Source organism: Motacilla alba, chromosome 2 (assembly GCF_015832195.1).
Source record: "Motacilla alba alba isolate MOTALB_02 chromosome 2, Motacilla_alba_V1.0_pri, whole genome shotgun sequence".
In the NCBI taxonomy this organism is placed as follows: Eukaryota; Metazoa; Chordata; class Aves; order Passeriformes; family Motacillidae; genus Motacilla; species Motacilla alba.
In genome coordinates, this window is record NC_052017.1 from 101,818,105 (window position 1) to 101,843,003 (window position 24,899).

The 24,899-nt window shown below is 40.6% G+C and overlaps 1 protein-coding gene across 4 annotated transcripts in view; it reads right to left on the bottom strand.

The window, feature by feature from the left end:
- The window catches only part of ARHGAP28 (Rho GTPase activating protein 28), a 77,222-nt gene extending 54,920 nt beyond the window's left edge, over nt 1–22,302 (bottom strand). For 2 of the 4 annotated variants that reach the window (XM_038163682.1, XM_038163647.1), the window contains exon 1: nt 21,940–22,302. In XM_038163682.1, coding sequence (XP_038019610.1) covers nt 21,940–22,070 — 131 coding nt within the window. In that variant the 5' untranslated portion in view covers nt 22,071–22,302. The remainder of the gene's footprint in view (nt 1–21,939) is intronic. The other 2 variants (XM_038163645.1, XM_038163663.1) reach the window with 2 other exon arrangements.
- Between the last annotated feature and the right edge of the window lie 2,597 nt (nt 22,303–24,899).

Here is a 24,899-nt window from a genome sequence, read left to right on the forward strand (position 1 = left end):
TTAAGCGCACATGCTCCAAATCTGGCTTGGTTTTTGTGGTACAAAAATGGCAATATGCTAAAATTTAAAAAGCAATGTATTTGAAAGCAACTATATAGATAGAAAGAAAACAGTATTTCATGGCCAACCACTCCAGACTTGCCATCAACTCCTCAGATGCCATAGAAGGTTAAACCTTCTCTTAGGAGATCTCTGAAAATCTGCTTCTTCCGTCTGGGCCTTGGCAGAGGATCTGTGAAATGTCCTACCTACACTCATCATCGATTAAGATTTAATTGTGGTCTTACCTCTGCCTAGGAGACCATTAATTTACAGAATAGGGATTTTTTCAAAAGAGAATACTTAACCTCAAGTCCATTTAGACAATAAAAGCAGTCAGACAAGAGGAGAGGGTTTACAGACCATGATAAAAGGATTGCAAAATGTACAGCCTTTGTTGACAAAAACCATGGAACAGAGAAATCCTTGGAGTGCCAGTAGGAAGGGTTTAGTTTGGCGACGCCCCTGTGCCTCCTTGCAGGAGGCCCGTGGGCTGCCGAGCTGGGTTTCACAAACGCGCTGAGGCGGCTTTCTTTATCTGCAGGAGTGCTCGTGCAGGCTGTGAAGGTCACCTTGACGAATGAACTTGCCTGGCGGAAAAAACCTCCTCCACTAGTAAATTGGCAGGAAGGGACTGAGCTTGTTTTGCAGGGCCCATTGCGATAGCCATAAGCCAGGGCCATATATACACTGGAAACAGCGTCTGGAGCTGTGGGAGGGGGGAGCTGGGTTTTGTGCTGAATTCACAAACACAGTTTTTCTCAGGTGGCTCTTTGATCTTTGGACAAACACTATTTCCTCCCTTAGTTTTCAGTCAGATTGTCAAAGGTGACTTCTGAAAATACTCTCCTACTAGGTCCTCCAAGAAAAGCCTGTATTGCTTCTTGCATTAAACAGTACCATAGACAAGCTTTTATTTATCCTAATTCCAAAGATTTACAGAACAGTTCCCTAAGGAAGCCACTTAATGTCCCTTAGAGCCATATTTCTTGAAAAGCTAAACCAGGAAGACCAAAAATAAAAAGACTGCAGTCTGGAAGAAGAGTTACTGACTGAGGAGGACATGAATAACAAACAGTCCAAGTCACATGTCAAGAAGAAGAAGAAAATAATTGCTTCAGCTCAAGAAGAAGAAGAAAATAGTTGCTGATGCATTGTTGTAAACTATACCACTGATGATATTGCTGAGGCCATTTCATCTGGAAAGAATGACCTGAGATGACTGTAATATTACCATTTTCTATATTCTCCAGAACCAATTTCTCACAACAGCCCAACAACAGAATCAAAAAGCCATAGAATGTTACAATACTTTGTGTTGTAAGAGACTTTTAAGATCATTTAGTTCCAACCCCCAACCATGTTCCAACCTTTCAGCGTGAGTCCAACTATCCTTACACCCTGAAACAACTGTTGACTCAAAAAGGCTTTTCTAGGTATAGTTTGGAGTACTCCTCAAAAGAAATTAAATTCTGACCCTTAAAAGCAATCTTTTCTGCTGGTCCTTCCCCATTTTGCTTTTTCTCATCCCAAACCATCTTTCAAACTTGTTTTTCTTTTACTTCTGATTGATGTTGCTCCATGTCTTTGACGCACAGGGAAATGTTAGGGGTAGGGTTCCTGCTGTCTGAAATGATTGCCTGCCTCTCTACTCCAAAACAAGAATATTCATAACATATGATGTGGGCTGAGTGTTCAAAGATTATTATAAGGAATATAGAAAACCCAGGATGCATGACATCAAGGGCTAAAGGATTACTGCAGCTTGAGCAAAAACAGAGGAACATTGTTTAAACCCAAACAAAGCCAAGCAATGGGTAAAAGCCCTGGCTTACTGATTGCCAAATGCAAGACATTTATTCTCCTTCCTCCCTTAGATGTTAACCAAGTACTTCTGAACTAACTACAGCTAAACCACTGTAATGTATCGAGATATTTTTATATTAACAGATGTTCTTCAAAAGTATCTGCTCTTTGGAATGTAACTTCAAAAGTAACTGCCAGATTCATATTTGGCCAGTAACTTTTATTTTAAGAACTGGGGTGAGTTTCTGATGATCAATTTGTTTCCCCTTAAAGGTGCAGATTTAATTTGGACAAAATACCTTACTAGTTTCACTTATTAGGTAATGTTAATTTAATCAGGAGTATTACTTGAGTGGAACTGTAAATCATGAAATGTGTTCCAGTAAAAGGACTTTTAAAAATCCCTAACTAAATAGGCATCACATCTGAGAATTCTATTGGACACAAATAGAAAAAGGAAAAAAGAAGTTTTTACTTTCTTTTTTTCTTTTTACTTTACTTTTTACATAATTGTACACAATTAGGACTTTGAATATGCTCAATCCATCACAAATTGCCCATTCCAAAGGTTCATTCCTTTAAACAGAAACATACACAAGTCCAAGACATATCTAATTACAATGTATAAATATTAGGTTAGTCTAAGATTTTGCTAATTATTTGACACGAAAGCAGAACTGGGCCTGGCAGGCAGAATTTGGGATGCCTGTCCTGTACAATTCAGTGAAATAGAAAATAGGACAAAAAAACCACTCTATTACCAAGTTTAAAAGAAAGAATCTATGTTACCCATTATATCACAGACATTTCAACATAAAAAACCAAAAATACATGACATATGAAAATATTAGCATGAGATTTAAAAAAAAAAGTAGACACAGTACTATCTATCATTGCCATAGGGCATGTAGCTGACACCACAGATCTATTTTCCTGGTTTCAATCCAGGCTACTAGAACCCACCATGATCAGCACACAACACACCCAGAGCAGCCAAACTCATATCAGTGCCACCTAAGGAACCAAGACCATCACAAGCAGTGCTGAAAGTGGTGTTTTTCCCTTAATTGTGCAGATCTTAATGGCTGAAGGTACTGGAGACTCAGGCTGGCAAAGACACTGGGAAATGGGCACACTCCTTGTCAATGTAAATGCCTTCAAAAGCCTGAATGGGGTTCACGCATGCTTTCAAGATCAAGGCTTTCCTCAGCATTGAGAAATCTCTGGCTTTAACAGCACTGTCCTGCAAACAAGATATACCTGGATGCATGGTTTTCAGGAACAGCGATAGAAGAGCACCTCAGGGCCAGCCTGAACCTGCCCTTCACAGCTTTTGTTTCCCAGTTCCTCTCACACTTGTACAAACCCAGGTGGGAAGCCTGGGGAGGACACCAGCCACATGACAATGTCACAGGTTTCATGGAGTTCTGATGGTTATCTGACAGTTATTTCCTCTTGCAACACTCTGTTGCAGCAAAGATCTCCAGGTCCCTGTTGTGCATTTAACAGCTGGTACTGATACCAGCTCCAATGGTTTCACTGGCAGTGCTTTTCTGGCATTGGCAAGACAGAAGAAAATTGTTGATTAAAACTAATAGAAAGCTCTGGATCAGAGAGACAGAAAATTTAAGATATTTGATAAAAGATGATGTTTCAAACAGGCCTTTGTGGCAACACTTCCAAGACTACAGTAACAGTCTCCTTTGCCAGCTGGTGCAATTGCAGGCAGTGCTCTTCAGATGTTCCAATGGACAAGTGTTTCATGAAGCCTCATAAGAGCTGAGAAGGCAATTTATGTCATACAGGACATGAGATAGTAACTTAGTGGTGGATTACGGCTGATGGGGAAAAGCATGTGTTGTAAAGGGGAGGCAGTGAAATCATGTCACGCACACAGCATATATACAAGCACTAACTGATGAAGATGCCCCTTACTCCCTGCCCCACCAACATCTGGTTGGGGGTTTGGGTGCAAAAGACATAGCAGGAATTCCCGTGAGAATCCACTTCTTAACAGGTCTGCAGGGCTATGTCCAGTATTCCGGACAAACTCCAGTAGACACCCAGCTCTGTTTACAGTGACCATGAAATTTCAGTCTGCTGCTTAAGCCAAATGTGTCTGTTCCTGTGTGCTGTGAAAATGTTGCTGTGTACTATTATTATTATTCACTGGAGGTGTGAGTCAGACAAAAGCCTCCTGCTTGCTGTCGTTTGTACCAGCTACCCTGAAAATTACTGTTTACCATCAGCAGCCTGCAGCCCACCTGTGCCCGTGCAGAGTGCTGTGCTCCCTAGCCATGTTCAGACTGCAGTTCAGGCAGAAAGCATCATTTTATGACCCTAAAATGACTACATTTCAGTGATGGAATTGCTTCTTTCTCACTAATACACACAGAAAGTTAGGGGTATAGGAAGAGCTTAGCAATAAAAAGCCAGAGATTTTCCCATACCCAATTACATGGCAATTTTAAAGCTGCTGTCTTGGGCCCTATGGGGCATAGTGCTCTGGTCCAGTGAAGAACCATTTCTAGTCTCAGAGGGTATGGACACATGTGGACTCAATCCAATCAATGATACAGGACTATACTTCTGTCTTTTTCAGGACCTAGGCTAATCTTATAACTGAGGAAAAGAGGTACATATTTCCTTTATTTTTGTTTCTCTTTCTGGCTGGCTGTTTAGACAATACATCAGCTATTTGAAGACAGATGGATGTTAGCAATGCCAGTAAAACTTTGTTGTAGTGGAAGTGGTGAGTGAGCAGGGGGCAGGTGAGCAGAAGTGGTGTTCCTACAGAGTGGGTTTTTCCACATGGCTAAAATGCTGCATGTCTACACATCAGCAGCACAGCTGATGCACTGCAGGTGACAAACACACCCCCCACAAATACACACATGCATGGATGCATGCAGAGCACAGGCAAGCCACACCACAGTGAGTGTGTACACCTCAAGGATTTTTAAAGCATTAAGGATCAGCTGATAAAAGAATTACGCAGCCTGACCCTGAAACTAAAACCTTGAGCAGATTTGCCATTACAGCAAAAAGTGTCTCTGCTTGCATTATCATTCCTTGCTAGTCTTCAGACTAGTTACAAATCTGGCTATAAGATTTGAAAATTTACTTAGTAATTGTAATTTACAGCAGCTCTTCACAAAAATTCACTGTTATTGGAAAGAGATGAAAGTCGAGTTCACGGAGGTAGCACATCATGTTGACAGACACGTTTGGAGCTATCGACTTGAAATATTTAATGTAGTGTGTGCTGTCAGACACACCACGAATTCTGGTTTAGTAGGGATTTCTCTGATTTGATTTAACAGCTTATTGCCCCTTTGGAGTATATGCCGAGTGTGCCCGAGAATTTATTGTACACTCTCCTTTCTGCTCTATAGCTGAAGTTTTTCACAGTCTGAGCAAAGAGAGTTTTGAATAACTCTAGGTAGGACCTCACTCAAGTGAAAATATTGTCCCCTGGAGTTTCCTCAGAGGCCAGCTGTCTATTCTGGAGTTTCCACTGTGGGCATTCAGTGGTCTAATCCTGCTTGGAACTGACTATTCAGAATAAAAAATATGGGTGTTGAGGTGGAGTGGAGAAGGAAAAACCTCACTTAGAAGTGCCAGGACTCAGAGCTGGAAAGAGTTTTTTACAAACCAGAAAAATTAAGCAAGGTCTGATTCCTTTGAGGTGCTCAGCACACTGGCCATGATCCAGCAAAGCACTTAAACATTAAGTGTGCTTTGGAGAGTGCCGTAGGGAGCAGCCTGAGCACTAAGTACCCGGCAGGATCAAGCTCCAAATAGGGACCAGACATAAACCAGATGGCATTATGTCAGCTTTGCCATTTTAATAAGTTACTTTGCATTTTAATATATCTCTCTCTCTCTTTTTCTCCTATTTGCTTTGCCTTTTCTATAAAACAATTCATGGGTACTAGCAGAGGAGGGCAATGCACTGAAACTGCCCCTTATCACCTTTTCACAAGTATGGAGTTAAAGCAAGAGCTGGGAAAGCAGTTGCTCGCCTTTGACTTAAAACTAAATCAGAAGTGCTTGGAAAAGGACCATCAGGAGTTTGGAGCTGCTGAAGGAAGGAAAATGCTGACTGTCCTCTAATGAGCTCTCAAAACATGTGTTGAGTGTGCTACTGTACTTGAGAGAATCAGTGCCTGCATCAGAAGTTATTTTAATGCCTTGTGATTTTCTGGGGATGGGGGCAGGTAGGATGGCTGAGCACGAACAGTGAAAGGCAGCTTTCTGCCTGTTTATAAACTAGGTTCAAACTGAACTGAAGTGAGAATGCTGCCAGGCAGTGTGCAGCACTCACGCATCCACTGAGGTCACCTGCCAGGAGGCAGCAGGAAAAAAATCAAATTCTAGTTGCTGCTTTGTTTTTTTAAACAAGCTCATGGCTTTCCCCTTTTTCCTTTCCAGCATGGTTACAACTATCTCCAGAACTTCCTCAGACTTGTGATTTGTGCAGAGGCCAGTTTTTACATGGATGTTTTTGAAATTGAGCATTGCTCGACTGGAAGCTGTCCTAGCTGGAGCCACTTTGCTGCAGGGAGGACGTGGGCTCCAGCTGAGGGGGGACATGTGCCTCCTTCTCTGCACTGCTGGCACTGCTGACTCTCAAGACAGAGCAGTCTGGGCTCAAGTCCGAGCCTCAGAGCTTGGATTAGGGCATGCCAGCTGGCTGCCAGGCAGGTTAGGGGTATTTTTGCACAGGCTGCAAGTCATCACTTTGTTGGAGCTGTGCATGTGTGTGGGTTGTGCAGTTAAGACTGAAGAGGAAATTTCTGTGATTATTTTAGCATTCAGGCAACTGGAAAAGGAGCTGATGGAGGCGCCAGACCTTTGCTTCATGACTGCATTAATCTTCTCCTGGCCTTGGAGAGAAATTTTAGATGAACTTAACATGTGTTCTCAGAGCTTTCATTCTCAAAGTCATTTATGCTGTGGATCCTGAACTGATGAATGATAGTGCCAGTGAATTGGCCAATATAAATTAAACTTCACTGGATAATAATTTTAGTGACAATTCCTGCTGCTGTGTTGTTATGTAAGAAGCTGACAGTTGACTTCCATGACCTGGAACTTTTTAGAAACACAGATTTTCCTATCACAAAAGTAGGTGGTGGAGACTGGAGGAAGCAGTAATGCCCCTTTATTTTACATCTATGTATCATCCAAGAAAAATCTTTTCTTAGGTGTCGTTATGGAGTTCCTGTGGTCCAGGGAAAGGAGTTTCAGATGAATATAATTATAAGAGTTAAGACAAATAATGTTATTGCTACTGCTGGAAAAGTTCCTAATTAGCAACTGAGCCATATTAACTGCCATGTGAAAGTTTTGTCCATGGCAAATGTGACATAATTCAAAGTAATTCTGTCATGAAAGAAGTAAAAGCCTAGTTAAGTTACTTTTTATTAGCTATGCGCTAAGAGCAAGTCCCTAAATGGTTATAAAAGCTCACAGTGTAAGTGGCAGTTTGTTTTGCCATCACAACTGGGTTCTGATTCTGAGCCCCAGTAGACTAGGAAAGAATGAAAGTAGTTTGGGGAGAGCTGACTGCCAGACAGAACCTATGAGCTTGGTGGGAATTTGACAATAACTTTTGATCAAGCAAGGAACAAAGTGAAACGAAGCCATTTTGCTTTTGTGAACTGCCTAGTCCTCTAGAGCTGTCCTCCAGAAGGTGGTCCCATAGATGCAGGAGGAACATCAGTCTATGGGCAGGTTTTTCTTTGGTTCTCCTACACTTTCTGTCCATAGATTTGCCATAGAGCTGCAGTTCTGAAAACTGACAGGGAAAGTTTTCTGGCTTCACTGTAACGTTTTAAGGCAATGATGTGAGCTGGGGAAATGGTCAGGGGAACTCCAGAGCACGCCCTGGCACAGTCCACAGTCAAGCTTAGAAGTCACCTGAATTTGTCCTTCATGAGCAACTGGACAATGCAATTAATTGCCCCAGGTGTCCATCTGTGAAAAAAAGTATAACCCAACAATTTTGTATGGAACATTTCTATAAGAAACAGAATATGACTAACGATGTGCAAATCAAGTCCAGCAAACCTTACAAGAAACGCAGCACAAGTGCTACTCAGAGTAAGTTTATGATAAAGTTTGTGTCCAGTGAAAATAAGACAAACACAGAAACTCAGAGGAGCCACAGAGCTGCTCTCATTACTTATTCTGTCAATGAGATTAAACCAGCCCATCCATCAAAAATGTTCAAAGTACTTAGAAATACAGTAAATCATAACATTTTCTATGGTACAGACAGTACATGTGTCAAGTCAAGGCTTTCTACTCAAGATATTATCTGATTGCTTTTTTCATGCAAAACAAATTAATTTCATTTTTGTTAGGCAAACATTGGATAGTAGCATGAGGTCAATCACAGCTAACCAAGAAGCTACGCTCTTATCGTAATTGCCAGGGAAGCAGGACTTTCCTATTTACATGTTGTATAGGATAGCAGTCAAAACTCAAACACAGTGTAGTAAATCATTTGACTGTTGGCATTTCAAGGGTTGCATCAAAGAAATGTACAGAATCAGTAAAAAAACTTCTGCCATCACATCTGCTATGAATGTGTACTTTCAAATGCTTTCTTTGTGAAAATCCCCAGTAACATGTGTTGCAGTTACTTGTTCAGATTTCTGAGCAACAATTTCTACAATCCCTATTCAATATTCCAGTCACAGAGGTTCTTTTCCACATAATCCAATCACAGAACTTTTCAACAGCTTTAATTTCAACAAGTGCATGATTAAATCAGTAATTTAAGTAAAGCACCACATCAAAACAAACCCCTGAATTCAAGAACAAGCCTCAGCTACAGAATTCTGATGATCTTTCATCTACTTTCATCATGGTTTTAGTCTATCCTTCACTTTACTACTTAGTAATGGAAAAGTGTATCTACTCAGAAAGATCTTTTCCAATGCTGTCAAATATTACCCATTTTCAAAGACAGACTAGCCAAGATTTTGTCAACAACAAGGCAAATGCAAAAAAATCCCTCAACCACCGAGCAAGAGGCACTTGTGGGATAGCCATTCAAGTAGATCTTAGGTATGTTTTCTTTTTTACTTATGTACTTCTTATTAAGTAATTGCCACTTTATCCTTAACTTTTGAGTTTTCTTCTACATTCCTTTAGATTCTATTAATGATTGGAAGTTTGCTTGCTTAAGGTTCAGATGTATACTGTATTATTTTCTTTTATCTTTGCATAAGTGATACATTCTGAATAGACAGATAGGATGACATAGAACTTCACCAATCTTCTTATCTTAAGCACCTAAAATTATTTATCTATATATTTATATTCATTTCAATTGATGTCTAATCAGAATCAATTCAATGATTCATTTTTAGAAGATACAACATGACCTGCAAAAACCAAAATATCTTCCCCATTCTTAAAATCTACAGGAATCATTCCAAAACCACAAGACTAACTCAGAAAAAGTCAAAAGTAATACCAAAAGCACACAGAATATCACAGGTAGAGGAAAAAAAACCCCACAATTAATACTTACAGAATTTTTTTAAATCTAGCTGTCTTTCAAGCTGCTGGCCAGAGGACAGCTGTGCATGAGGCAGAGACACAAACAGTACCTCCTTTGTTACCTGTTCCCAAGACTATTTGAAGTCCACCAAAAAGTAAACTTCTCTTACAAAATGACAAAATAGGATGAAGGAAAAACACATACGTGATTTTGCATCAGCTCTTTTGCTTTCTGCACAGCAATTCCCATGAAGACTGCAATGTAGAAATTTTTTTTCTGTTAGTATTGCTCACTTTGAGTTTTTATAGCTGCTTGGAGATCTGCATCATTGTATTTGATTTCAGCTAATCAAGCATACAAATGAACAGGAATGCAGACACACAGCACTGTAAAAAAACACAGAAGGAAGTTTTTTCAAACAAAATCCCTTTATTAGGCAGTGGTTCCAGTGATGCAATCAGAATAGGAAGGAAAGTCTGTGTTGCTTCATTGTTTTGTTTGGATTTTGGGGTCCAGTGCTAACTTGTGATAATATTTCCATTTGTAAGTATATTTCTCTGAGTGCAGTCCAAAAAAGTGACTGTGATGAATCTAAAAGGAAAAATATCCCATTGAACTTGCTAAGTTTTTCCACCATGAGTGACCATTACAGAATTGCCCCACTCAATTATCTTTCCTGTGTAGCTCAGTAGTTTTTGGCTAAGTTCATTGTTTTTCATCAACGACCAATAAATGCACAAAGTGGGCACAACAGAAATGCAATTAAAGAGAGATGCAATAACTGATTCATCCCCATGCAGAATTTAGGAGTTCCTAAATAAGAGAATGGAGTGAATAGGATAAATGAGAAAAAAGAACTGCAACATGTATTGAAGACACAGAGTCAGACAGAGAATGCTGACACAGGCCATCTAGATCTTCAGAGGCAGGCCCAAAGCCTACTGTCACCAGGAGGAGTTCTAGGTCTGACTTTCAGTATGGTGAGATGTCAATTACATTTGTAATCCAAAGATTCAACTCTGTCTAGTCTTCACCGTTCAACAATTAAACATGTACTCTTCTCCAGAGTGACTTATCTCATTAGCCCACCACAGCACCTAACTCTAAACAGGATTTTCCAGTTGTTATGAACAGAGCACTGTGCTGTCTCTCTAGCTTTAGATATCATGGTTTAAGTGTGAGAAAGTGCAAAAATGTCAGCTCAAGCAAACGGGAATTTTCCTTATGTCTCACAGACATAAAATGCACAACAGCAGTCTTGCAATGTGTGCAAACTCTTTTCATCAAATATGAAATTGAGATCTAAGATTAGGAGGTTTCCTTCCCTTCTGTAAGAATATGTCACTCCTCTCACTGTACGTAAGGATGTGTCATTCATTGTTTATCCCTGAGATCTACTCATTGCTTTCAAGTGATCTTCAAGAGATGGTAAGTTTGGTCTGCTATAACTGCATTAGAGGGCATTACTCATTTTATAGATAGTTAAAAATGATGGTAAAGCGGTATTAAGTTTTTAACTAAATACAGATCATAGAAAAGTACAGAAAAATAAACACTGAGCTTATTATCGTAAGCTATACCAGCTGCTTAAGTGTACTGATGTCAGTGAGTGTTTTAAGACCCTGTGAAGATGGCCAAAGCCATAAATACGTGTTTTCTTTAAAGATACCAGAAAAACTCCTCCCATTGTCTATGATTTTCCTGTTGTTTTTTTTTCTGGTATCTGGTGCAAACTGATGTACTTAATTTCAAATATTAATCCCATACTAAATTTAAATTTATTCATAGTCTTCAAAGATTGTCTGTCAAATGTTATCATTATGTCCATCAAACTATTAGGATATGGCTATTTGTGGGCTTTAGGGTAGCCCTGCAAGTGTGTATCATGTCAGAATTTGGGTAATTCCTATTGTTGCACAGCCTGAGGTCCCCTTGGTTTGTATGAAATATAACATCTATCCCAGTGATGGAAACTCATCACCAAGTCTCAAAGGAGGTAACTTAATCTAGTCATCCACTCCACTGATATAATTAGGAATGCACTTTGTCAGCCTTTGAGGGTTTAACTACAGCTGGCTGGGTTCAAGGCAGTCTCAGAAACCAATCTGTTCTTAGTAACACCATCTCCTTCACAAAATTACAGACATACTTTCAGCAGTATACCCAGCTGACTGCTGAATGATGTTTTTCCACCCACTTCTGCAGTGGTCAATGTCTTTTTCAGCATAACTGAAGCACTGGATCAATGCCATGAAATGATTCAGAAACCAAAGGCTGAACTGACAGCTCAAGAAGAAAGGTTATAAACCTTATTTACAGTGTTTGAATGTGGCTCAGTGCAGTTTCTGAACATCATCACATTTCTGATCTAGCTGATGAAATTTAATTGGAGAGAAGATACTAACAGATATTCAGATGCTGACTGGCCTCAGTCTTGTTTAAGAAATAAAGGTTTTCAACCTCTATTCTTCCAGAAAATCAGAACTCTACTCTTCAGATAGATTACCTAAGTTAAAGGGGAAAAAAATCCGACCTAATAAAAATGTAAAATCTTTAAATTTATTCATCAGAACTAGCGCTGGATCCCTGCTGCACCCTTGATTGTTCTGCCGGAGTCTACAGGGATTCAGATGATGAATACTTTCATATTGTTGTCAATAAGCTTTTCTAAGTGAGTATCACAAGCAGCACTCCTTTTTCATGTGCTTTTCCCTTCTAGAAATCTGATTTGCACAAAAGAACAAGTTATTCTGCTATGGTTCAAGTAAGTTGGGTAAAGCTTCCCTTCCAGGCTGCAAAGTATTTGAGAAAAATGCAGTGTAACTTTATACCTGTTTACGTACCTAAACCTGAAAATACCCAACCTAACCTATTAATCAGCAGAGTGGCCTGTTCAGAAAAACACATACCCTTTTTTTTTTTCACCTTATCAGTCCTGAAGCATTAGTTTAAACACTTTGAATTCCAGCCTTCAAGTTTCCTACAGCCGTGTCAGTGGGATGGACATTGGCTTCCCAGAGCCAGAAGCCAGCAGCTGAGGTAATGCATTACCAGGGCTGTTTTTTGGCTTGGCAAAATCTCTGTGCTAACGTGCCCCTACAGCTCCTGGACACAGGCAGAGGGAGCTCAGATTTGCTTGCAGCCACCCCATGAAAGTATGTTCTGAATTCCTGTGCGCAGTCATTACGTGGCAATCTTGACATCCACTAAAGCCACGGATTTATTATCTTGCTGTTAAACCAGATGATGTCAGACTAAATCTCTTCGGTTTTATATTTTCTTCTCATTGCTTTATTTGGTTCTTTTTTTGCCTGTAATGCAGATTTTCAGCAGAATACAGACATCACAGCTGGGCCTAAATACTAGTAGTACACAAATTCCAGTGTCCTGTGTCTGAGAGCAAAAAAATACTGTGAAATAAAAAAGCAATAAACATCCTTCTTACTTCAGAAAGTTTCGTGTCAGGAGGAGAAGGTTACCTCTGAAAATTACTACTTAACTGTATCTTCTAGAATTCTTGATAGCACTAAGTGTTAATTATAGACATCCTTGTTACCCACATGAATACCATGCCCCATGTTTGAATCTGGAAAGAGAAAATGAGCCTCCAAGGATATCCTATGACAATAAACTCCATGTACAAATGCGTGATTACTTAAAACTAGTGATTTATTGTTGCATGACATGTTAGGCAATTAGCTGCAGATTTGCTTGTGTTCAGTGTAGACTGGAGCAAACTGTTTTGGCTTGCATGATCTTACAATGCATGATCTTGCAATGCTGAGTGTGACACAGTTAACTTCAGGCCAGGGTTAGCTAAATCTTGTAAAACAAATTAGGTAGTTAAAAAAAAAGGCATAAGACATGGAGTCCATTAAGGATGAAATGCATTTTGACCACACAAAATAGCTGCAGAACCAACGCCTCTCCCAAAAGTATGTGGTGTGCTTCCTAAATACAGAACATGGCGGTCCTGTATGATGAAGAAAGCTCTTCAAAAATTGACATAGGTTGTCTTGTTTGTTTATTTTTTACTGCTACGCTTTCTCAGAGGCAACAGATGGTTCGAACAAATATGCTTGAAGAAAATTCCAGTTAATATTTGACTTGCAGGACAAGTAATTCTCATGTTTGCCATATACTCTGTGAATTGTCAATGACATACGGGTAACCATAAACTTCATGCTCCATCTATGGGCTTGCACATATTCTACACGCACAGGTAAATTAGAATAAATGAATACTTCCCGAAAATTCAAATTACCAGTAATGTTAAATTCTCATGGGTTAATTGCTTTTGCTAATTGAAAGAAAGAAGGAATGATGAAAGCAAGCAAACAAGGCAGCATCAAAGAATTGCAGCAGATCACAGGGTCTTATAGAGAAATGCATCCTCTGAGTGGAAGATGTAAGAAAGACCTCATATAAGGCAGACACTATTGTTTCAGCAGGTGACAAAAGAGTCCACATAATCAAAAGACCACTTTCCCTCTCTCCAAAAGTGAGCACTTGCAATTTAAAATCCTGCTGCAGCTTTGAGTACCAAGGCTTCCCTTGTCTCTGTCCATCAGAAACTCTCTGCTTCCATTCACCTCTTTGCACATGCATGACATGGGCACCATATGGCCCAGAAATGGCCAAGGACAGCCAGGCCTGAAAAACATCTTTGCAGAATGCCCTAGGCCCCCGTGCTCCGTGTTTCACCTGTATTTACAGCAAAGATTTTATAATCATCTCTGATACATCCAGACAAATATTTAGAACTCAAGTTTTCAAAATATTTGAGTAACGGAGGGAAGTACTGCAAGAAGATGTCAGGCCTAGCCAGTGTTGTTTTAATTATCGAAGACTTCATACAGATGCCCTATTCTGCAAGAATACTGTTAAAGAAGTCAGCCTGACCTGAGACAGGAGATAGCATAATCAAATCATGCCCTCTAAGTAAAATTATTGACAAAAATATATGAGCTCTAATGACTTATTCCATTTCTATTAAGTTCAGCATAAAACCTCTATTACTACACCTAAGTGTCCTTTAATTCAGTCCATATGTACAAACAAGACTCATATTCCACTTGATGTTTCACTGCCTAATTTATTACTGATGTTTTATTAAATTAGAATAATAAAAAGGACTAATTCATATTGGCTTGAATGCTACAACAATGGTACAATTATGTTATACCAAGGTTAACCTTAAAAAGGATATGTCATTCTCACTCTAAATTCCCTCTTGACCACTAGGTATGACAATCACTTGCCCAGAAAATCAAGATTGGATGATATTTTGATCTGAATTTTCATTAGCCAGAGAAAGAGAAACTGATGTTGAGGAGGCTGTCCACTGCCATACCTGCATTTTGCATTAACTCAGAATCTGGCTATCTGCAGAATCTGCAGGGGTATAGTTAGCAAAGAACCTACTATTCCATGAGTCAAATTCAGGCCTTTATAAATTTGTTATGCCTTTCCCAAGTATGACCATTTGAAAGCTAGGGGCTTTTTTATTAGCTCTAGTAAAATATGAAGACTTACAGCTCAAGAGCTTCTTCCATCTCTGGTAGCAAACTGTGAGAGTAACCTGATGGCTGATGTCCTGAGGTTTCATGCACAGGTGTTTAAAACACAGTTCCCAGGCTTGTATCTTGCTTTACTTGTCTTTCATCTGGTTAATGATGTCAACACAGCTGATTTCTACATCTGATACTTGTTCTCTATATATACTTGTTCTCCTGTCTCTCTCTGGTAGGGCTCTTCTACCTTCCATAAAAAGACTTATGGTCATTATCTTGCTCATTATCTGCTCAGAGGGCCTTCTGCACCAAGAGATTTTAAAAAAGACCCGCCTTCTGCCTAAACATCCAACATAAGTCCATCCTAAACTGGATGATTTTACCCATCTGAAAATCCCAGAGACCTACAGTAGCTGAGTATTCCACAGCATCCTAAATAAGACAACGTAACTGGATTTAAACAAACAAGCTGATAAAAGGCTCCCTGCTCCAGTGTTTATTCCACTCTCCTCAGAGACTCTGACTGTGCCTGGAAAGTTGAGCTATGGCTGGGGAAAAAATGAATTACAGAAATGAGGGATCCCTCACAGATCATCAATCTTTTCCTTGCATTAATTACAAGGGATGCCAACTCAAGCACTTCTGCTGATCTTTGCTGAAATAGTCCTTCAGGGTGATAGAGCAGTTTTTCAAACAACCTGTCTTTTAAACCATTTCATGTTTTGATTTCAAAATCACTACTTAAATGCCATTCCAAACCCCATGCGTTTGGTGGGACTTGAGGCCCAGCTGTAAATTTCCCCACCACAAAACAATATTTATGAGTTATTTCTTTTCTGACTCCAGGTCCTTTTATTTGCACACAACGATGTGAATCAGGTGAATCACACCTAGGAATGTGGTCCTTCTCATGTCCTCCTGTGCTCCCCTCTACTTCCCAGCCCCTTGTACTGTTTTTTGTCTCCCTATTCTGAGTCCCTAGCACTCAGAACTCAGGACTTGGAAGACCAGGGTGGTATGAAATGATTTCCACTGAGAGAGAAAGTAGGAGGCAGGAAAAGGGGGGGCCAAAATGCTAGGTACGATGCTTTGCTTCAGTCACCACTTTGGGATGGGACTCTGGCCATTATTCTCTGGGTACCTCTCCTGCACTCTTTAAATGCACCCACCATGGTGGTACCTGAAGGCTGCACAGAGCATGGTCCTGCACGTCTGGCAGATGTGCAGCACACCCTCTGCCCCTCTGCCAGCTGGGCAGGCTCTGCTGTGCTGCCTGGCCAGCTGGAGCTAAGCATCGCAGTGGGCCAAATGGCTGCTCCACTGTGGTTAGCTGAAATCCAGGATGTTAACTTGGCTGTTTGCTGTGGATACTCCACACTATTTCAGGATGTGATTCCATATTTGTACAGCACTAACCAGATGCTTTTCAGATCCTGCTCTAGCTAAGTACTTTTACTAGTACGCCATAGTCATGTCTTGCAGTTGCCACCCCTCCACACTTTCCACACATTTGCACTGAATTATTATGATCACCTGTGCAAAAGTAACACTAAGGTTGTGGATTCCTGGCAGTTTGTTATGCCAGTGATGTCAAACTGCCAGATGCAATCTGAACATGTCTGTGTAGGGCACACAGGGCTCTCAGGTCCTACTCTTTTTTTTTCAGGCAGCTCCAACACTCATGTAATCGGAGATAAGTGACTTAGTTAAAAATGAATGGGGCAGCTGGCTAAATGCTCAACCCAACAAAATGATCAAAGGGACAGTGCCAGATGTTTTTCATTAGCTCTACATATGGAGGTACCAGGGAGAGCAGCAGGAGCACCAAACTAAAAAGAAACCAGAGAAGCCAACTCTAGTTTCAACCATAACATGAGGAGCTGGCTATAAATACTACATTCCTCAGTGTGGCTCCCAGAGGACAAGGATATTTCTAAAACCTACAGGAAAAGCGTGTCTACTATTGTCTGACTTATTTATATGCATCCTCCTGGTAAATATTTTATTAACAATTATCATTCTCAGCATCTATAAAAATGTACTTTAAAATCATATTTTGGAAAGCTTCTATAAGTTGTAACAGGGGTTATTTTTTCCATAAAATTTATTTTTTGTGCAGCTGGTGCCAATGCTGTTTTTTCCTAGGCTGCTAATTTGCGGGATTTTCTTTACCACATTTAGTACATTTTAAAATTTTAAATTCATAGCTTTGGAGTCCAAGTTACTGCAAAAGGCTGAAGTCATGTCAAGATTTACTGTGGAAAAGGAGCCAGATTTTTATTTTTGTCTTCTGGGTAAGTTTATGATAAGGTGAGATAAACATCCAAAATAGTTAAGGATGTTTATCCTCCATCACCAAGAAGACATTCTTGACATCACTTGTATACAACTGTGCTGGGGAGCTGCTCAATCAGCACTGACAGAAATCCAACCCAGATCACCTGGCCTCGGGGTTTACAGACCTTACTTAGTGTGATAAAATCTGCTTCTGTTGGGACAAAAACTTGAGCTGTTCACATAGCTCCTCCTGTCACAAGACACATCTTGGTGCATAAAGACTCCTCCTGCAGTTGTATTCCTTCTAGGGAATTATTTCATTACACTTTACCTCACCTTGACATATATCCGTGGTATCTTGAGGCTTGCAAGGAGGAATGAATCCTACAAAACAATCTGGTGTCATGCTTGTCCAGTGTAATGACTTGACTATCAGCTCCAACTCTACAAGCCTCAGACTTGGAGACCAGGGATCCTGGAAGTTGCCAGCAGGTAACTCAATCCACACAGTATTTTTCAATCAATATAGAAAATATTCCTGATCTTTTTTGACTCTTTGGTTTAGTGATGTCTGCCTGAAAGTCACCCCCGTGACAGTAGGAGGAGGGAGACATGCTGAATGCAAAGAAATTGGGAAGGCATTTCTCTGAAACAACTGGAAGTACCAGACTTGCAGATGACCAGGGAAGATGGTAAGAATGGCTCTTGGCTGCGCTGATCAATAGTGCTGACATCTACTTTGTCCTTTACCTATGCAGCAAGCTCCTAGGTTTAGTAGTATATATGCTACTCTTTGCATGATTATTGATTGAAAAGGTTACTCCATGTATAAAAAGCTTAATGTGCACTTTAAAAGCTGCTCTCACACCATTCTGCAGGAACAAACCCTATGAACATGCTTTTTTTTCCCCTAATTCTTATTTCATGCTCACATAAGTGACAGCCACTCATTGCAGTGAAAATGTGATTTGCAGTGCAGGATGAATTCTTTGCTGGTAGATGTGCTGGTAGCAAACAGAGGAACACACTAATTATCATAGTGGAGTCAAGGAAAGCTGGAGCATGACTCACTTAGGAATGCTTTGTCTTCCCCTAATTGCATAATTACCTTAGAGAGCTCTCTGGCCATTTGGCATAGAGGTCATGCCTGTTTCCTTTGAGCACAGGAATAACTCCTCCTAGCTACTCCTAACAGGATAAAAAGGGGATGTGAGAAAGACATATGGCCATGGCCCCACTTTTCCTCTATATAACCCAGGAGCAGTATTTGTGCACAACTACAAAGTCCTTCATTCTCTGAAATGAGGAAGACAAAGTTGACCATTATGTAACATAAATCAGCACTTTCACCTTTCCACTGAGACAGGATCTGTACTGACAGGGATAGTGTGATATTCTGGCTTCTTTGGTGCTGGTACTTGTGATATCTATTTTCTAATAAACAGGAATTAAAAAAAGTGATGGGGTCGCCACAAGAACAGGAATCTTTTCCACTATACTCATATGCTGTAGAGCTAGCCTGACTTCCAAGCAAACAAAACAGAGATGTACCCAACACCTCATTCTCACAAGTAATAAATAAAAGAAAAAAAAGATACGAGTACTATAAATGCTTATAAAGCACAGAAAAGCAGATGGCAAGCTAAGGAAAGAGACCTTAATATCCCATGAGAAAATGGAAAATGAACTTGCTAGTTATATTAGCATTAAAGGAAGGTTTCTCTGGAGAATCCTCCTGGAACTCAAGAATACTCAACAGTGCAGTTTTCAGGGCACACCCTAGCCCATATATAGAAGGGGTTAAATAAGTCTGGAAGATGCAACAAATGGAGAAAGATAGAATTGAACGATATGGATAATTTAAGTAAAGATATTTAAGTCTAGTCCCTGTGATGAACTCTTGTTCTGGAGGATGTGTGGAATCTGTGGTCCCGGTCCCTTTCTTAACCAGTTTATTGATGTTATCCAATGCTGCATTTGGAAGCTAGAATTCTCCTTTGCAAACTGGTGATGGCATCACTATGCAGTCAAACTTTCATCCCACTCTCCTCTTCATTCCTTCTATGAATTTTCCATCCTTCACAGCACACTGATCCATCCTCCATTCAAAGCAATTTAAGCAAATTTTCTCCTAACAGCCCACTACCTACTATCTCCTAACTTATGATGGAGCATATACCCACTGGGCTTAGAAATGGAAATGCCTGCAGCTGCTGTGCTTCATGCTGACCCTGATGCTGGCTGGGTGATTTAGAAATGCACACAGGATGCCAGCCTGGTTGGCCCTGAGAGAGTTGGGCATGAATATGAATCCAAGTGGTCTGATGCATCTGTTAGTGTAACCTTTCGTGTAGATAGGCTTCTCAGCTGTGTGTCTGGATAGTTAAGAGTGTTTAAGATTACTCATTTTTTCAGGGGCTCATGATGGTTACTTAAATCTTTCCTTTTTTTTTTTATCTGTGTCTTTTTTAATGGTGGGGAGTGGTGCAGTTAATTGCTGGCTGAGGCTGCATTAAATTCCACTTTTTGTGAGAAAACTCTGATCAGAAGGTTTCCAAAGTGAAAATTTTTGCAAGAGAAAACAGCTGGAAGACAACTCCAAGCCTGACTCCAGAGAGTGGAGCTATTCTAATATAAAGAGGGCATCACTCTAAAGCAAGCAAAATGTCATGAGAAGAGGAAAGAAAGTCAAGTATCTTGATTCCTAAGCTGAGAGAGTCAGCAGTTTACCAAATTAAAGGCTAATATCCAAAACAGATTATATTCTCATGGACAAACCTCTCAAACACAGACTGCTTTAGAGCTACATGTAATTTAAGCAGCTGACTTCAGGCTCTGGGTCCCAACTGTTTTTGTTATCAAACAAGAAATGGATGACACCTCTGTTCTTTTCATGCATTTTTGAATAATTTTCCTGAAGAGTTAAGGAGTTAACATGCCCTAGTGTGGGTAGCTGCCCTAGGGATCAAGGAACACCAGACAGAACCTATAATAAAAGCTCTTGCATTAGGATGGTAGCAGAGGAAACTATACAGAAAATGCAGTTCAGGAAAGAGTTCTTAGAAGATAAAGTAGGGATTAAGCCAGAGCCTATTTTACCATTTGCTAAAACACTCAGTGCATTTGCCTTCATGGGTTCTGCATTCCAGAGGACTTCATGCTGGGTTAATAAAATCGCTCTCTTGAACAGGCTTTGGAAACTCAGACAGCCACTGACTGCCCATATGGCAGAATCTGGCTATTGCTAATAGACAGCTGTGGGAAGTTGAGGACAAGAAAGGGGAGACAGCACCAAAATCTTATGGATATGTAGACACAGAGAGAGACACATGGCTTTGGCTCATGGCGGGAGCTTCCAAAACATGTTCCTCTTCAAAATGTCAGGATCCGCTTTAGTTTTTTTCTTTCAGGAACTGTAATTGGCACTTCTGCTTTTTGTAGGTGATATGCATGTGATTTATGTGTGTGATTTAAACCCTCAGACACTCTCAGCTTAAGTTTCAAGTGCATTTCAAAACAATTAGCACACCTACAAGAAAAACAGCAAAACACCACATTTCTGTTGCTCACAAACTTAAAGGGAGATTGAATTTAATGCTCTTCTTAAGGGAAGAGCACAGGGAAAAAAAAACTTCATTTCCCTGTAACTCAATGCCAAACCACTGCTCTCTGAGTAGCAAATGCCATTCTTACTGCGTCTAAAAGCCCAGACTCCAGTTTCTTTTCTCAACATGTAATTGTGTATTTTGGTACTGCTCTCAAACAGCAGTTTACCAGAACAAAGGAGTTATCTTTATGGGACAGCCAGGGAAACACACAAAGAACAGGAAGATGCAGCTAATCTAAATAATGACATTGAAAACAAAATAGCCATTGGGCTATAAATAAACAATATGAAGTAAATATCATTATTTTTACTAAGAGAAGAAACAGACTTAATTCACAGGGATAATGTCATCTGCTGTTTCCTTAGACTTTAGTTCTTATTTTTTCAGTCAAGCCATAATGCAAGACTTGCTACTTTCTTCAACTTTTTACAGTATGAACTTTTCTATCACTTCTTTTGGAGAAAGTTGCAAAACTCAGATACGTATGTTTAGGAGAAAGATCGGATTTTCTGAAATCATGAAACTGCTCAAACCGCTTGTTTTTGAGCTGTGCAAATACAAGCATTCTTACAAGGCAGGAAGGTAAATATACACACGACTGCATTAATTAAGACAATACTTAGTTTCCTGTGACACAAAGGAATTTTCATATTTAGACTGAGACTTCAGTGATGCAGTCCCCCATTGTGCGTAGGTAGGTGGGTGTGCAAAGCAAAGCAGCAACCTCAGTTTCACAGAGAGAAGAACAAGGGTTGGTTCTGACCCGGCGGGTGAATGGAGAAGGAATTAAATAATCCTCTAAGCCAAAGCCAGAATCAACTTTCTGAGCGCCAAGCTCAGCCGGTCCCACCACCTCACTTTTTGGCAACACAGTCCTAAACTATCTGAGCAGCAGCCTAATTCACGTGCCTTTTTTTCCTAGGGATTGTGTTGTTGGGTATCCTGGGCAGGAAACTGGTCAGATCTGTCCACTTACAAGATTTAAAATAGACACTCGTGTTTCCCCCTCTCAACCCCAACCTGCACCCCTGGGATGAATCACTTTCCCGGCGGAGACAAGAAGTGAGCGAGAGCGAAGTGCTCTGCAGTGCCCGAGCTCTCAGGCTGACACAGAACACGCGTCCGACCCCGGCACGACCCCGGGCCGTGGCACCGCTCCCCGCCCCTCAGGCTTTACCTGCTGGTGGGCGAATGGCCGGGGGGCATATCCTGCACAAAGCTCTGCTCCATGCCCGGGATCCTGGCCGGGCTGTGGGGATGGTAGGCTGTCAGCACCACGCTGCCCGAGTCCTTCATCTCCATGGTCATAGGCACATGTCGGCCCCGCTGCTGGCGACACAGGCGACCCGACGGGCGGGAGAGTGACCCTGTCACAAGCACCGGGCCATGGCCTGGCTCGGCGGCAGCCGCCCGCCACTGCCGGCTGTCAGCAGAGCTGTGGCACCGAGACACGGCTCCTCTCCCTGTCAGCGGAGCCGAATTAGCATAAATTCAAAAACACCGCCCACAAAACAACCCACGGGGAAGTTACTACGTTCCGCGGAAACGAGAAACTTGAGATAATGCGGGATCCAGCACGGGACGCTTCTTGCCTGATCACTTCTTCCCCAATACTTCTCTACTTACTTTTTTTTTTTCTTTTTTTTTTTTGGGTGTGTGTGTGTGTTTCTTTTTTTAACAGCAAAGTCGTACTACTTCTGTTCCTGAATTAGTCTTGTCGAAGTGAAACGATCTGGTGGAGAGCGCTACTCAAACACAACAAACACATGGTTTGGTGGAGCAAGGAGTCTTACAAGGGATGCAGAAACCAAGCGGGATCTGCTCCGTTAAAATCACCGGGAAGAAGCAGCTGGAGCTGTGATTCCCTACATGCCGGATCATTTCTATGACGGGGAACTGCATTTGCTGTCTCCTGCCTGATATGGCTGTGCACATAAGTAGGAAGGCACTGGAAAATGAGTGAATTACTTTTACAGCAGTGTGTGTTCATCTGGAGCAATCCTGTAAATAAAAACACACCAAGATGCTTGATAGGTTTTCATTGTTTAACTTGATCTCTCTATGTTAATTGAGTGCTTTTCACTCAAAAGGAGACAATCGAAGAAAAATCAGGGTCTGATTCTGGAATAATACTCAGAGAAAACTTTGTAGGACGAAGTGAGAAAATTTGCAAATCCCTTTATTTTCCTCTCCCACTTTTTCAGTGTTAGTTTGTTGGGTTTTTTTTTTGGTTTTTTTTTGGTTTTTTTAAGAAAAGTTTCTGATAAATGCTAATTCCTGAAAACTACTGTTCTGCCTATGAAATCATGTGAAGGATGTCCCTAATTTTACTCATTGGGCCACAGGTCTCTGAGCACCTTGTGAGTGTGAGCACAGGTGTGAAAGACCAACCTCTGTGCAGCTTTGTCACAGCTGCCAGCAGCATCCTGAGCGCAGGTTCTCTCCAAAATGCTTGTTAGTCTCCTCTTTTGCATCTCCCTTGAGTGAGGTTGCTCTCTCCAGCACTGCTATGCAGTGCTGTATTATGCTGTCAGTCTCTCTGGTGAAGCAGCTCAGGTTTTGAATCACAAAATGATCTTCTCACCTCTGCCTTCCCCCTGAACTGGGTACCCTGCCTGGAGGGACATGGTGGTTTCGGTCAAACACGTTGCTGCAACTCATGTAGGCAGTGCCCAAGTTAATTTTAAATTAGCCAGCACAGGACACTGATAAAGGTACACTTGGCAGCACTTCTTGCCAGACTCACCCAGGAAGCATAAATATTTGAATGTACAGAGCCTCTAAGCCTGCTCTTGCTACGCTGTTAAGATATCCTGGATTAAATATTTTCAGGCCAGGTTGCCCAGGATCAAATCACGGCTGCTGACATGGCAGCACGGACGCCTTCTAGGAGCTTCCATGCAGCTATGTACAGATGATAGAAATAAAGGAGAAGGCTCTGAGCTATCTCTGGAAGCACCACCATAGGCAGTGGTGCCACCAGTGATGGCTGGGGTGAATGCAATTACCAGTGTTTTGTTATTACTGGGATATTCTGTCCTATCCTGGTTTTACATTTTCCTTCCTGGACCAGGTGAGAAATCTCCTTCTCTGATGAGGTGGAGTAAATTGTTAGTATAAATTTATATTTGGCACAAATGCAAATAGATATTTTGAATATTAATCAGCCAAAATGTATATATCAAGCAGGATCTGAGAGCAAAAAAAAAAAAAAAGATAAATATATGTTATAAAATATTTGCTGACACCCTTTAAGGACGTTCTTCACAATTTACTTCAAGAAATTAAACACCTGAAAAAGCACACATAGTGAAACAAACCAAACACTATCAAAAAGGGGGTGGATGTCCTTTAGGAGATCAAGGTGCTGACAAAATATTGGCTTAACTTTTTTCTCTCCTTACTATCATAACACTAGTCTTTTTGCAGCACTATCAGCCAAAAAGTGATGACTATGTGCTTTAAGCTATGTATAGATAAAGCCCACAGTAGAAATGCAATATATTTTTAGTATTATTTTCTCTTTCCATAATAAAACCCTTCAAACACCAAAATGACTTAGAAAGTATACAGATACCATCTCAATAGAAAAATGCATATAAATAAAGGAGGCCCACACTTATTAAATGGGATTTTCTCTCTTAGAAAAATAAACATTGAAGATTTTATTTGGAGATTTATAAAGTGCTGATGCACAAACTGGAGGCATATATGGAAATGGCAGACTATTTGGCACAAGTACAAAAATATATTTTGAAAACTGATCAGCCAAAAGACATGTATCAAACCAAGAGCTAAAAATGTTTATATGCCTAATGGCTTTTGGGGTAGACATCTGCATATTATTGAAACCCCAAAATTATGCTAAATCAACTAGACACAGACATCAGCCTTTAAACAGAGTTTTTACTGGGCTGGTGAACAGCCAGAAGAAAAGTGTACAAGACAACATGAGCTGGACTCCATCTCTATCTGAGCAATTCTATTCCCCATGGAGAAGTTATTTTCCTGGTTTATAAAGAAACAAGTAGGAAAGTATTTTAATCCAACATGTTTGTCTTTCTGCAAGATTCCTTTGAATACTGGATTGTGAAGTACTCAAGACTGTGACTGTTCTAATTGTTTTTTCAGATAGGT